The following is a 14,062-nucleotide window of genomic DNA, read 5'->3' as shown; positions in this document are numbered from 1 at the left end:
CTGTGAAATATAAAGAAAAGTACTTAATTAAACTGTGTCTCAACAGCCCGTGAGAGTATGATGACCAGCCACGCGGCTATGGCAGGTCATCACATGATCAGCGATTCAACTTCAATTGCCATGTTTTTGTGACTAGCGTCTGCTGCCCTTTCACAAGTAGCTCCTCATTTCACATCAATGCTGGGTTAACACCATAAATTTTAGCCCCCACTGGAATCGAACCTGTGTTGCCTGAGAGGGCATAAATTCAAATTGAGGAAAGTCAGATGTAGGACAGATGTGCGGAAATTTGCTTTGAGCCAGCAGGTAGTTGGTTGGTGGAACAGACTTCCATCCCTTGTTGTGGAAGTTGATAGCCTAAATAAATTGAAGGCTGAGTTGGACAGGTATTTCAAACAAACGGAGGGGTGAAATGGGAGTGGTTTTTTTTTTTTTTTTTTTTTTTTTGGTTGATGCTGCATAAGCTTGCTTTCTCACATCATATGCCTCTACTAATGCTAATGAATCATTACAGAAGCTGAAGACAGCCAGAAATTCTGCTTCTACTACTTGCTGCACACACTTGACAATTTTGCCATTCTCTCAAACAAGGAAAGTTTTAATGTCACTGGGAAATTTCTCAGTGTGACAGAAAGTGAATATTCCATAACAAAAACAAATCTAGACAGTTGGCAGCATAAAAAGACTGCCAATCTTTTTGTAAACAATCTTTTTATACTGTTATTAATCAGGGACTTTTCTCAGCAAAGAGTGATTGATTAGTTTGTTAGATTCATTAATATCAAGTTCAGTTTTTTGAAAGTTGTAATTCTTTTAATTATTTATGATACATATAAATGCATTTTTTTTCGGTGGTATCAAGCGGTAACTTCAATAAATACAAATATTAAATACCAAAGGACTTATTCTGGAAGCTCCAAACTTTTTATACCAACAAGCTGCTTATGTCAGGGAAGATTTTGGAGTACTTACTTAACTACGTAATACAAGAAGTTACGTTAACCCTTTTGCATACAAGTTCCTGGAACGTGTGTGCCCATGACAGTCGGTTTTCCAAACACGTGCATGGGCTTTAGCCATGAATTTCTGATGGTGGCAGGCCCTGTGAAGAGTGAGTTTCTTCATGGAATTTAAGTTTCATAAAAAGGAACACTGTGCATAAACACTTATAACAGTAATTTATTTTTGTTTTGACTTTATTGCCCAACATTAAACTGTCAAAATTCAAATTAGAATGGTGTGAAAAATCCTGAAAAAAAAAATTTGCAATTTTTATATTTTTATTTTAAGATTTTTCGAAAATGCCACATGCAAAAAAAAAAAAAAAAAAAAAACATGAAAAACAAAAAAATTTAAATAAAATCATGAAAAACAAAAAAATAAAATAAAATAAAAAAAAGCCCACTTTTTCTTTTTGTGATACAGTAATATTCTCTACATCTATTTATTTATCATCTAATTCTACTTCAGCTTTTGCAAGTTGCTCAAATCAGACAGCTGCAGCTAACAGATGAGTTTTTCTTCCAGTTTTGTAATGCATTTTCTGACTGTCATCTATTACAAACTGTCTGCAATTGTTTGGAAACATAAGATATGGCAGCACCTGATTAAATAAAAAAAAAGGTAAACTGCAGCCATTATCAACCCACTGCAAGGTGGAAGCCTTCTCAACAATTCACGTTGAGGGAATATTCCCTCATGGTCTACCCCCCGCCCTACCCCTCCCCATCCAACCACCAGAGGGCACAGCCATCAAAGCACTTTGAACAATTTCAAAGTGGGTGGTCTACCACCCACCCTATCCACCCCCATGAAACATTTTGAACAGAAGGGTGGTCTGCCACCCACCCCTACCACCGAAGGTGATGACATCATCAATCAGGTGTTTTTAGTGAGAAGTATTATTTTACATAATTATTTTAATCAACAAATTATTTAGTGTGTGGTTTTTATTTTTAAAGTATTTATGAGCAATATTTTTAACCAATGGTATTTTGTCAACTGAAAGTGATTCATTTTTAATGAAGACAGATTTATAACGAATGAGGTCTTTTATTTTCACGATATTAAATTAATACACCAACCGTTTAAATTAACATAGTGTAATATTTACAAAAATAATGGATATTATAAAATAATCTATTTACAATGACTGACTTACTATACATTATAATAAAATAAAATAAAATAAAATAAAAGTAAAAAGTTAAAATACAATAAAATATAAATACTTAAAAGCGTTAAAACTGTGCAATTGTAGCTTTCGGGGGCACCTGCCTGCTTTCTCAACAACACAGCACATTAAGCAACACATCCATAATATTAAACTATGTTAATTTAAACGGTTGGTGTATTAATTTAATATTGTGAACATCAACTTTCCCAATCTTAGAGGAATTTTTGAAGATCAAGAAGTCTTTTATTGAACACTGTTAACAAAATTATTTACAAAGGAATCGTTATTCTAATAAAATCTTGACACAGATCTCTTTTCAATGTGCACAAAGGAAACTAATAATAAAAATAAGCACATGTTTGTTCTAACAACATGGATTTCAGTTCAGATAGCATTGAATATTTGATAAGAATAAAATTGTGAGAAGAGTCCTTCACTTGAATGGGATGCATATAAATTATCAAGCGACTCACAAGCCTATGGCAGATATAAGTTAATCTGTAATCAGGTCACAAAGGAGGTTCGGCAGGCGAAGGCAGATTACGAGAAATCCTTGGCAAAAGTTGCTAAGAAAAACAGCAAGGATTTCTTTACTTATATAAACTCTAAAAGGAAGGGGATGAATCCGATTGGTCCATCGGTGGTTCGACTGTTGATGATCCTGCTCAGATAGCAAACAAACTGAATGAGTATTTTGCATCTACATTCACATATGAGGAATTATTAAGGTTTGAAAATGGCAGAAGGTTATCAAATTAAAGCAGGATACTTAATGATTTTGTAATAACTGAGAGCAAAGTGGAAGAGAAACTGTTGAAGTTAAACGTAAGAAAAGCACCTGGGGTGGATGGGATCTATCCAGTTATATTAAAGGAGACGGCAAAGCAACTAAGCAAACCCTTAGCCATAATTATGAGAGCATCCTTGGACTCAGAGGAGGTTCCCACGGACTGGAGATGTGCAAATGTATCCCCAATTCACAAAGGAGGATCGAAGGGTGACACGAGTAATTACAGACCAGTTAGTTTAACTTCTGTTCGGGGTAAAATAATGGAGTCGCTGGTTAAAGATGCATTGCAGGATCATCTAGACAAGACTGTAGCAATAATTCAAACACAGCATGGGTTTGTTAAGGGAAAGTCTTGTCTGACAAATTTGATAGGATATTATGATGTCGTTACAAAGGAACTGGATGCAAAAAATAATTTTGATATCATATATTTGGATTTCAGGAAAGCTTTTGACACTGTTGCACATGGAAGACTATTGTACAAATTGGAGCAGAATGGTATTAAGGGTAAGTTACTACAATGGATAAAAGGATGGTTAAGTGCGAGAAGACAGAGGGTGGTAATCAATGGGTGCTGCTCTTCTTGGACTAATGTTATTAGTGGAGTCCCACAGGGTTCGGTGTTGGGTCCACTGTTGTTTTGTATATTTATCAATGATATTGATGAAGTTATATCAGGCTTAGTGTCGAAGTTTGCAGATGATACAAAGGTTGGCAGGGTTGTTAAAGACAGTAATGGCAGTGTGCTACTGCAACAGGATCTAGATAATTTGGGCAGATGAGCTAAGAAGTGGCAACTGAAGTTTAACCTTGAAAAATGCAAAGTACTGCATATGGGCAGAAGTAACTCCAGAGAAACGTACCAACTGTGTGGTACTACACTTAAGGTGGTAGAAAATGAAAGACCTGGGAGTAATTGTGCAGTCAGATATGAAGTTTTCTGAGCAATGCAGACAGGCTGCCAGGGCAGGTCATGGGGTTTTGTCAATGATATATAGGAATTTTGCTAGCAGGGAAAAGGAGGTGATTATCCCTCTGTATAAGGCAATGGTAAGGCCACGCCTTGAGTACTGCGTACAGGTCTGGAGGCCTCATTTTAGGAAGGATGTAGATTTACTTGAGCGTGTACAGAGAAGGGCAACAAGATTGGTGAGGGGAATGAAGGGATCCTCTTATCAAGAGAGGCTTAAGTTCTGTAAATTGCAGTGGCTGGAGACTAGGCCCCTGCACGGTGATCTGATTGAGGTGTATAAGGCCTTGAATGGGTTCAGCACGCTGAATTCTGATGGGATCCTTCCACTTGTTCAGATTACGAACCTAAGGGGGCATAAATTCAAATTAAGAAAGGACAGATGTAGAATAGATGTGCGGAAATTTGCCTTTAGCCAGCGGGTGGTTAAGTGCTGGAACAAACGGTCCATCTGTCGTTGTGGAAGTTGATAGGTTGAATAAATTTAAGGAGGAACTGGACAGGCATTGAGGGAATGGTGTGATTTTTTTTTTTGGCTGATGCTGCATAAGCTCATACATTTGCTTTCTTGCATCACATGCCACTACTACTACTACTTTTCTTTTCCCTGTGAAATTCACGAACAATATCATATGGATATACAGTCTTTAAATGTTCATCCTCAGTGCCATTCAAGAACGTATTGGTATGGAAGAGTTTTCTTTTTAGGAAAGCGTCACAACATCGATATAAACGTGAAACAATAATATCACCCGTAAGTTTGAAGATAGCCACTTCCTCCTGTAAAAGCTGCAGTCGTTTTTGAATGGATAATAGTTTTATTTAATAAAGTTTGCACCTCGAAATCATTAAGTTTAGCATCGTGAATATCATTGTTCTCTATTCAACGAATAGTCAAAAATCCATTCCCACACACTGTTGCCAGATTTTCACTTATTCTGTATTCTGTGTCTTCTTTTTGGTACAAATATTTTGTAAATTCCAGAAGTTTCTTTTGAAACAGCGTCCCTTCTTCACATTTAATAACAATTACACAAGAATTGACTCCAACTGGACACGGGGGTGAAAACTTACAAACCCAACAAGGGCAAGCTATTTTGAAGACACAGAGCAATAGAAACTGTAATAGTAAAACTTAGATGCCATGGCTAGAGAGAACTGAAATGAACTGTGATCAAAAGCCTTTTTAAACCAAATATCACCCTACTTTTCAACCAATCAAAAACAGATGTGTACAATCATGTGCAACGGTATAAACTTCCAAACGATTAAATTTTTCAAATTTCATGAGACATGTATATCTCATTATTATTATTATGAACCATTAAGTTTTTTTCTGCTGTTTTTAAAATTTCAAGAGCCATATGCAAATAAGTTTATTAATTTTCTGTCTGTAACCATTAAACTAAATTTTCTTTAGGTTATAATTTGCATATCTATAATCCTCATGCCAAATCTCAATATAGATAGAATTCACAGAAAAAAGCATCTGTAAAGTGTTGAACTTTAGGCATGTTCAAACATTATTAATCCCTTTGCATGGTGATGACATCATAATCCTTTGGTGTAATTCCTGGAATTCAAAGACAGCCTTTTATTCCCCATGCATGGTGTAACAAGTCTTATGACGTCATAATCCTTTGGTTTAATTTGGTTTAATCAATATCTATTGTGATCAATAGATATTGATCACAATAAGAGCTGTTTCAACCTGAATTTTCTTTCTTTGTGGACAACCAATTTTTTCTAAATTAATTACAGATGCATTGGTATATTTTGACAAAATGTGTTTCTTTTCTTCTCCTTTCACATAAATTATACTACACTTTGTAGTGATCATATCCAACCACTTCCTTAAATCTTTGTATTGAATGAAACCAGAATTCCATGGTAACTGGTGACAGTTTCTAAAAATTCAAATATTTTGCCAATTGATTGCATTTGGTAATTTATTCCACCCACATGGTGGTTGTATTACATTGGCTGAATAAATTTTTACCATAAAAAAAATGCAACTTCCTTTATAAAATAATTTCCATAAGAATTTAAAAACATTTGAAAATCAACCACAGCTGATTTTTGAGCCATTTCCAGAAACGTGGAAATTTCCCGTGGTCAGTTGACATTGACCAGCACTTTTATACCACGTGACGGCGATCGTCGTTGATGATTGGCCAGCCAACAACATATATAAACCCCCTTAGGGGGGATGAAAGGGTCACTTCGTTCTAGATTTCGTTTCATGATTGGGCTTATTTGGTGGATATTGGCTGTAATTGGAATTTTGGAATCCAACACTAAGTATTATTTCTAAAGTCTGAATTTATGCGTACTTTCAGCGCTCAGTTCGTACTTTAATCAAAAATTCATTTTATAGGTTTTTGAAGAAGTAGAGAAATAGAAATAGTTAGTTGCCGCTGTTAGCGTTTACGATCCTGTTGATAACAATGAAAGCGTTACAATGAATGAAGATTTCAAACATGAGGTAAGTTTAGCAAATATTTTATTTGCTATAAAATATGCATTTTTGCCCACTTACATTCTCTAACTGGGATAAGCCTGACATAGCCAAGTAGTCAGGAGTGAAAGTGCAGTAGCACATACACTCTTTGAGCAGACTGTGGTTCAAGCCCATGTGACAGCTAAATACAATTAACGATTGCGTACATAATTTACTGTAAACTCCTCTAACCTGATGGTCATGCCAAAGTAGAAACAAGAATTTTTTTTTTTAATACAGTATTTTCTATTTTCATTTCATTATACAGTGAATTATGAGAAATTACTTTAGCTACAATTTAATAGATGCTAAGTAAGCAAAAGTTTCTATATCTTTCTTATAAGAGTAACTATGAGTCAAATGCAACAAATTTCAGCAAAGTCTAGTAGTTCTGTGACAATAAAACCCTCTGCTTGCACCTCACAATGGTGAGACTATTAGTAACTCTGGGTTAACTGCTGTGTGCAAGTTCTCAGATATGCACCTAGTATACTGGAGGTGACCACCCATGTGTGAACCAACATAAGCAGGGATCAAGGAATGCCACCCCTCTGTGTTACTAAGCAATACTGGGTGGTAGATGGCTCTGATCAACTAGTGCAATACCACCCCTTTGCTTTTTGGAAGTGTCCAATATCCAGAGCAAAGCTCCAGCTAATCGCCTTCTCTTCTACCATGCAGAAATATTGATGTCTCCTGAATTTATGGAAGTCCAGTCTTCCTTATATTTCAAGAGTATGGCTCTAAAACTGTGTTCACTGGCCACTAGATAGCACAGCAGAGGGAACCTACTGGAAGACTCCCTAGGAGGCACCAGAATCAGCTAGCGTATAATCTCACTGCCTCTGCTCTACCAGATAGTAACTGGAGGAAGTCTGAGTAGTATGTGTGCAAGGGGGGGGGGGAGCATTATTGAAGGTATATTAACTCAAGGAACTAGGTATATTCTTGCCATGTGAATGCAATATCCAAAAATTTCATTACTTCATGCATGTCCTTTTTCTTACTACTGAATACATCACAAACAATCAAACTAACAGAACAAGCTTACCTACGAAAAGATCTAAACCTTCCAAAAACTTCCTCATTCAATTTACAAATATACGTGATCTTCCAATCTCAATGTTGTCATTTCCACTTAGTCTGCCAAACCCCACTTATTTTTCTGACAGAATCCCAAATAATTATTGGTTGATTCAGCCTTAGCTAATCAATTGTCCTAATTACTCCCTATACAATTATTTTTGCTTCAAAAGTGTATATGACAGCTCTGATATTCCCTGTCAGAGACTTAGTAATCTAGAATCCCTTCTTTTCAATCTTTAGTATTAGTAGTGGCATCAATGGCGTAGCCGGGGTAGGCTCAGCAGGTACATTGTATCCCCGATGCCAAAATCATTACTGTAGGTTAACATTAGGCAATTGGTGCCTTTTTAGTGATTACACCTGCTGACAGAAAATCCTGGCTAAGCTACTGAGTATGGAAACTGAGTAGCATATGATGCAAGAAAGCTTATACAGCATCAGCCAAAAAAAAAAAATCCTTCCCATTTCATCTATCCATTCCCTCCAAAAGGTTGTCTAGTTCCTTGAATTTATTTAAGCTATCAACTTCCAGAACAACAGTTGGGGCTTCGCTCCAGTAATCAAACACTCACTGGCTAAAGGAAAATTTCCACACATATGTTCTGCAACCATCTCCTTCAATTTGATTTTATGTCCCCTCCAGTGTGTAATCTGAGCAAAAGGAAGAAATCTATCAGCACTCAGCTTGATCAAACCATTCAAAGCCTTCAAACACCTCAATCAGATCACCACTCAGGCGTCTAGTCTCCAAACACTGCAATTTGCAGAACTGAACCCTTTCTTGGTAAGAGCACCAATTGTTCCCCTCACTAATCTCATTGCCCTTCTCTGTACTAGTACCAGCAGTTCTACATCCTTCCCAAAATGAGGCCTCTAAACCTGTATGCAGTACTCAAGGTGCGGCCATTGTCTTATACAAAAGGATAATTGCCTCCTTATCCCTGCTAGCAAAATTCTTGTATATCATTGACAAGACACCATGAGGTATGCTCTGCAGCCTCTCTGCACTGCTCAGAGAACTTCATATCTGATGACAGCCAATTTTCCTTGGTGATTTTAATGTTCACAACTCCAGCTGGCTTCCGTTTTCTGGTCACACCGACCCAGCTGGTCGAGATGCTGAGGTTTTGCAATTACTAATGACCTAAAACAGATTGTTCATTTACCTACAAGAAAACCAGACAATCCTAATCACACAGCCAACACACTTGATCTTTTTCTCACAAACAATCCTTCTAAGTACACGGTCGAAGTGAGAGGTCCTTTAGGCACTTCAGATCACAACTTGGTGATTGTCTCTTCTCCAATGAAGCCTTTATCTCATGGCTATTCCCAACCTCGTGTTGTTTGGCATTACAAGAATGCAAAATGGGATGACCTGCGAGATTTCTTTTCTTCTTTTCCTTGGCCGGATTACTGTTTCAAAACTTCTGATGTCAACATTTGCTCAGATCGTGTCAGTGAAATTATTTTTGCAGGAATGGAATCCTTTATCCCACACTCCACTTTAAAATCTCGTCCTTTATCTAAACCTTGGTTTTCCAATAAATGTGCTAAGGCTGTTCAAGAGAAGAATGTTGCATATCGTAATTGGCTTGTTTCTAATTCTTCAGTTTCATTTTCTGCCTACACCAAAGCTCGCAACAATTGTAAAGCATTTATTAATCAGTCCAAACTAGAGTTTAAACAAGTTAAGAGTAGAAAACTTGCTTCTTGCCCTCATGGAAGCCAAGCATTCTGGTGAAGTTTGGCAACAACTTTTGCCCATCTCTGCTCCCACCTCTGTCCAAACCAGATGGTTCCGTTTTCACTTCAGCCAAGGATAAAGCTGACCTGCTAGCATCCCATTTTTCTTCCAACTCATATATTAATAATCTTGGTAAAACACCTCCCACCATTCCCAACACGCTCCATTCAATGAGTGCCTCCGTAGCCAGGTGGGAAGGAGCAGCAGTGTGTAGCACACGCTTCTTGATTAGACCGGGGTTCGAGCCCGTCACCACCAAATATGGAGAATGAGGAAAGGTCATGGAATGACCACCGTATATCCCGGAGCAATATGGCCTTAGTTGCTAATGCTCCTAAAAACCAAATAACAAACAAACAAACCATTCAATGCGTCCTGTGGTCTTCCGTCAAAATGATGTCAGAAGGATTTTGACAAATCTTGATGCTAAGAAAGCTCCAGGTCCTGATGGTATTTCTCCACTTGTTCTCAAAACCTGTGCTCCTGAACTTACTCCTATTCTTTGCTGCCTTTTTTCACTTTCTTATTCCAAAGGTGTTTTTCCTTCTGCTTGGAAATTTGCTCATATCCAGCCAGTTCCTAAAAAGGGTGACAAATCCCTCCCATCCAATTATCGTCCCATTGCAATTACCTGCCAACTCTTAAACTACCTAAAAACCTTCCATCTGATAAACGATCGCCAGTATGGGTTGCATCAGTGTCGATCCACTGGTGATGTTCTGGCTTAGGTTACCCATTTATGGACTAATTCAATTAGTAAATTAATAAGAGGAGTTTACCTCAATATAGTACGTGGAACACTTCCGTATGATACCCTCCAGAAATTAAAACGGAAAAAACGAAAAAAATCGACAACTTACCGGTCCATTAAAGTAAAATATAAATAATTAAAATAAAATATAAATAATTAAATAATCAATTTAACACAATTCAAAACAATTAAAATTCAAATTAACGCAATTAAAAGAATAACGAAAATATTCAAAACGATCTTCCTTCCTGAAGCTGACAATGCTTTTCGACCGACTGTCGTGATCACAGGAATGAAAATCACCGAATCAGGCTAAACCTGCAACTTAAATAGTGATTGTGTCTTCGCGCATGCGCGTAAAGGTCCACGCATCGGAGATCAAATATGGCCGCCGAACATTAACAGAATTCTCGTGTAATTTAATTTCAATGGTTTCTGCAATTAATAGTCGCGTATAATTACGTTGAACGTTAAGTATTTTGGCCTCGTTAAATAAAAAAGTATGTTTTTCGTTAATGGCCTGAAAGGCTAATTCTGACGCTGCTGAACGAGAAGCACGAACTGAGGCTTCGTGTTGATTTACACGAATATTAAGAGAAAACCGCGTCGAACCCTGATAAGACGAGTCGCAATCACCGCAAGAAATGTTGTATACTAGATCATTAATTTGTGTTGCGAACGCGGAAAGAACCGAGCGATTGTTCAGTATAGTGTGTAACTTCCGTATAGGCCTAGCTATAATTTTAAATTCGGTATCTTTAAAGAATCTGTTAAGCTGTTTGTGCCACTGTTCAACGTATGGGACAGAAATAAAGTATTTTTTTTTTTGATATTACTATTGTTGATTGGTGCAGTATTTTGTATCCTATCCTTAGCTTGTACCCTAATTCGATTTATTGTGTTAATGGGATAACCCCTGTTCAAGAATCTGCTAGTTAATATTTGTATTTCTGAGTCCAAAGCAGAATCCGTCGTTGAATATTTATAGGCATTTAGAAATTGATTAAAGATAATCGATCTTTTGTAGGTGAACGGGTGGTAGCTATTATAATGTAGAAGCATACCGGTGTTTGTGGGTTTTCGATAGATGCTAAATTGTATTTTGTTCAAGTCCCGGGTAAGCGTGAAATTTAGAAAGATTAATGATTTAGTATCCGTATCTTCCCTTTCCAATGTAAATTTGAGTCTAGAATGAATATTATTAAACGAATGTAAAATGTCTTGGATAGTACTACTATCGGTAATAACTAGAACATCGTCTAAATACCTCCCATAGTATGTGATACGGGGACGAAAAGGTGTCAAATGTATCTGCTCAATCGTTGAGAGATAGATCTCTGACATTAAGCCACTCAGGCTCAAACCCATTGGTAATCCAAAAATTTGTTTGTACACCTTGTCTCGAAAGGTGATGTAGTTAGCCTCAACTAATAGTTTAATTAAGTGAAAAATTTCCTTAATAGGCAGCTTCGTATAATTAATCGGTGTCGAGTTTTTATTTAACATATCCCAAATAATATCTAATGTGTATTCAACGTTTACATTCGTATATAATGAGGTAACATCTAATGAGAATAAATTGTCATTGTCGCCGAGTCTACAGTCTTTAAGATTATTAAATAATGTATCGTAATTTTTAATCCCAAATTGTATAACCTGTCTAAAAGGTTTTATAATGTTATATACATATGTGGCTAAGGCTGAAAATGCCGAGTTCCTGTAGGAAACAATAGGTCGAATCGGAAATCCAGGCTTGTGTAATTTTACCTGACCAAAAAGTGCAGGAATATTGTATGTTCTGGACTTCAATTCCTTCAACTGAACCATAGTAATGTAGTCGTTTTTACGATATGTGGTTAACGTTTTATTGTATTGATTTACCAAATTGGTAAACAGTGTCGGGTCCACTTCACTTTATTTCTGTCCCATACGTTGAACAGTGGCACAAACAGCTTAACAGATTCTTTAAAGATACCGAATTTAAAATTATAGCTAGGCCTATACGGAAGTTACACACTATACTGAACAATCGCTCGGTTCTTTCCGCGTTCGCAACACAAATTAATGATCTAGTATACAACATTTCTTGCGGTGATTGCGACTCGTCTTATCAGGGTTCGACGCGGTTTTCTCTTAATATTCGTGTAAATCAACACGAAGCCTCAGTTCGTGCTTCTCGTTCAGCAGCGTCAGAATTAGCCTTTCATGCCATTAACGAAAAACATACTTTTTTATTTAACGAGGCCAAAATACTTAACGTTCAACGTAATTATACGCGACTATTAATTGCAGAAACCATTGAAATTAAATTACACGAGAATTCTGTTAATGTTCGGCGGCCATATTTGATCTCCGATGCGTGGACCTTTACGCGCATGCGCGAAGACACAATCACTATTTAAGTTGCAGGTTTAGCCTGATTCGGTGATTTTCATTCCTGTGATCACGACAGTCGGTCGAAAAGCATTGTCAGCTTCAGGAAGGAAGATCAAGGAAGATCGTTTTGAATATTTTCGTTATTCTTTTAATTGCGTTAATTTGAATTTTAATTGTTTTGAATTGATTTTGAATTGTGTTAAATTGATTATTTAATTATTTATATTTTATTTTAATTATTTATATTTTACTTTAATGGACCGGTAAGTTGTCGATTTTTTCGTTTTTTCCGTTTTAATTTCTGGAGGGTATCATACGGAAGTGTTCCACGTACTATATTGAGGTAAACTCCTCTTATTAATTTACTAATATTATTATCAACGTAGAACATATTGAGTATTACAGCTCTGATTCATACTATCGGACTAATTCAATGGAAAGGTTGGATGAAACACAAGTGGTTGCTCTTGACATCTCAAAGGCTTTAAATCATGTTTGGCATAAAGGTCTTCTAAACAAGCTTCCATCTTATGGTTTGCCAACCATAAGATAGAAGCTTGTTTAGAAGACCCTTTTTTTTTAGTGTTATCCTGTTTTCTCTCTGATCGCTCACTGAGCGTGATGGTAGATGGCTCTCTGTCTTCTAACTTCTCCACTAATGCTGGTGTCACCCAAGGTTCAGTTCTTTCCCCCACTCTTTTTCTCTTGTATATTAATGACCTTCTTCCATTGACTGGAAATCCTATCCATAGTTTTGCCAATGATAGCACATTGCATTCCACTTTCCATTTTGAGAAACCTTGCCCTGTTCAATCAGCTTCAACTTCTCGAAAATCTGCTACCAATCCCTTAAATGCCAATCTTCGGGTAATTCTCCAGTGGGGCAAAGACAACTTAGTTGATTTCAACCCTTCTAAAACTCAGTCCTGTCTTATATTTCGCAAAAAGGATTCTTCTGCTCCTATGCTTATCTTTAATGACACTCTGATTTCTAGGCAAAATGATATATCTCTTTTGGGGATTACCCGGACTTCTAATCTCTCTTGGCACAAGCACATTACAAATATTGTTTCCAATGCATCTAAAAAACTTGGTTTTCTCTTTCGCTCTCGGCGTTACTTTTTTCCAACAGCTGCTCGCTCTGTATAAATCAGAAATCTGCCCTGCCATGGAATATTGTTCCCACATCTGGGACAGTGCCCCCAAAATCTCTCTCAGGCTTCTTGATTCCATTCAGAAGATGGCAGTTAGGTTAATTAATGATTCATCTATAACAGAGTCTCTCAACTCTCTGTCTCATTGACGTACTGTTTCTGCTGCATGCCTCTTCTACAGATACTTTCATGGGCACTGTTCTTCTGAATTGGCTTCTATAATTCCCGCTCTCTCTTTCAAAACAGTCCGAACATGTGCTGCCACCAGCCAACATCCATTTACTGTCCAACTTCAAACTCACAGAACCAACTTTTCATCTTCCTTGTTTATTCATTCAACTGCCGTTTTCGGGAACAACCTTCCTTCATACGTATTTCTTGAAAATTACAGTCTATAGAAGTTGAAGTCCAATGTCAACAAATATTCTTCTTTCGTCTTCTCAACCTCCAACCCAAGCACAGTACTAAGTACTATAGGTTCTCATACCTCTCGTGTTTGTGGTTTACATAAA

At 37.0% G+C, this 14,062-nt stretch overlaps 1 protein-coding gene across 2 annotated transcripts in view; it reads right to left on the bottom strand.

Moving 5' to 3' along the window:
- The window catches only part of Vps29 (vacuolar protein sorting 29), an 87,162-nt gene that overhangs the window by 51,007 nt on the left and 22,093 nt on the right, over positions 1–14,062 (bottom strand). Inside the window, exon 1 of one of the 2 annotated variants that reach the window (XM_090384435.1) lies at positions 1,196–1,210. The exons of the other annotated variant lie outside the window; for it this stretch is intronic. Within the exon in view, the coding sequence (XP_090240561.1) occupies positions 1,196–1,210 (15 nt within the window). Of the gene's footprint in view, positions 1–1,195; positions 1,211–14,062 lie in introns of those variants that run through there. 2 annotated transcript variants of the gene reach the window in all.

This window comes from Mastigoproctus giganteus, chromosome 1 (assembly GCF_048544385.1).
Source record: "Mastigoproctus giganteus isolate SK-2022 chromosome 1, ASM4854438v1, whole genome shotgun sequence".
Classification (NCBI taxonomy): domain Eukaryota; kingdom Metazoa; phylum Arthropoda; class Arachnida; order Uropygi; family Thelyphonidae; genus Mastigoproctus; species Mastigoproctus giganteus.
The sequence above is the reverse complement of the archived record's forward strand: the minus strand, read 5'-3'. Positions and strand labels throughout refer to the sequence as shown.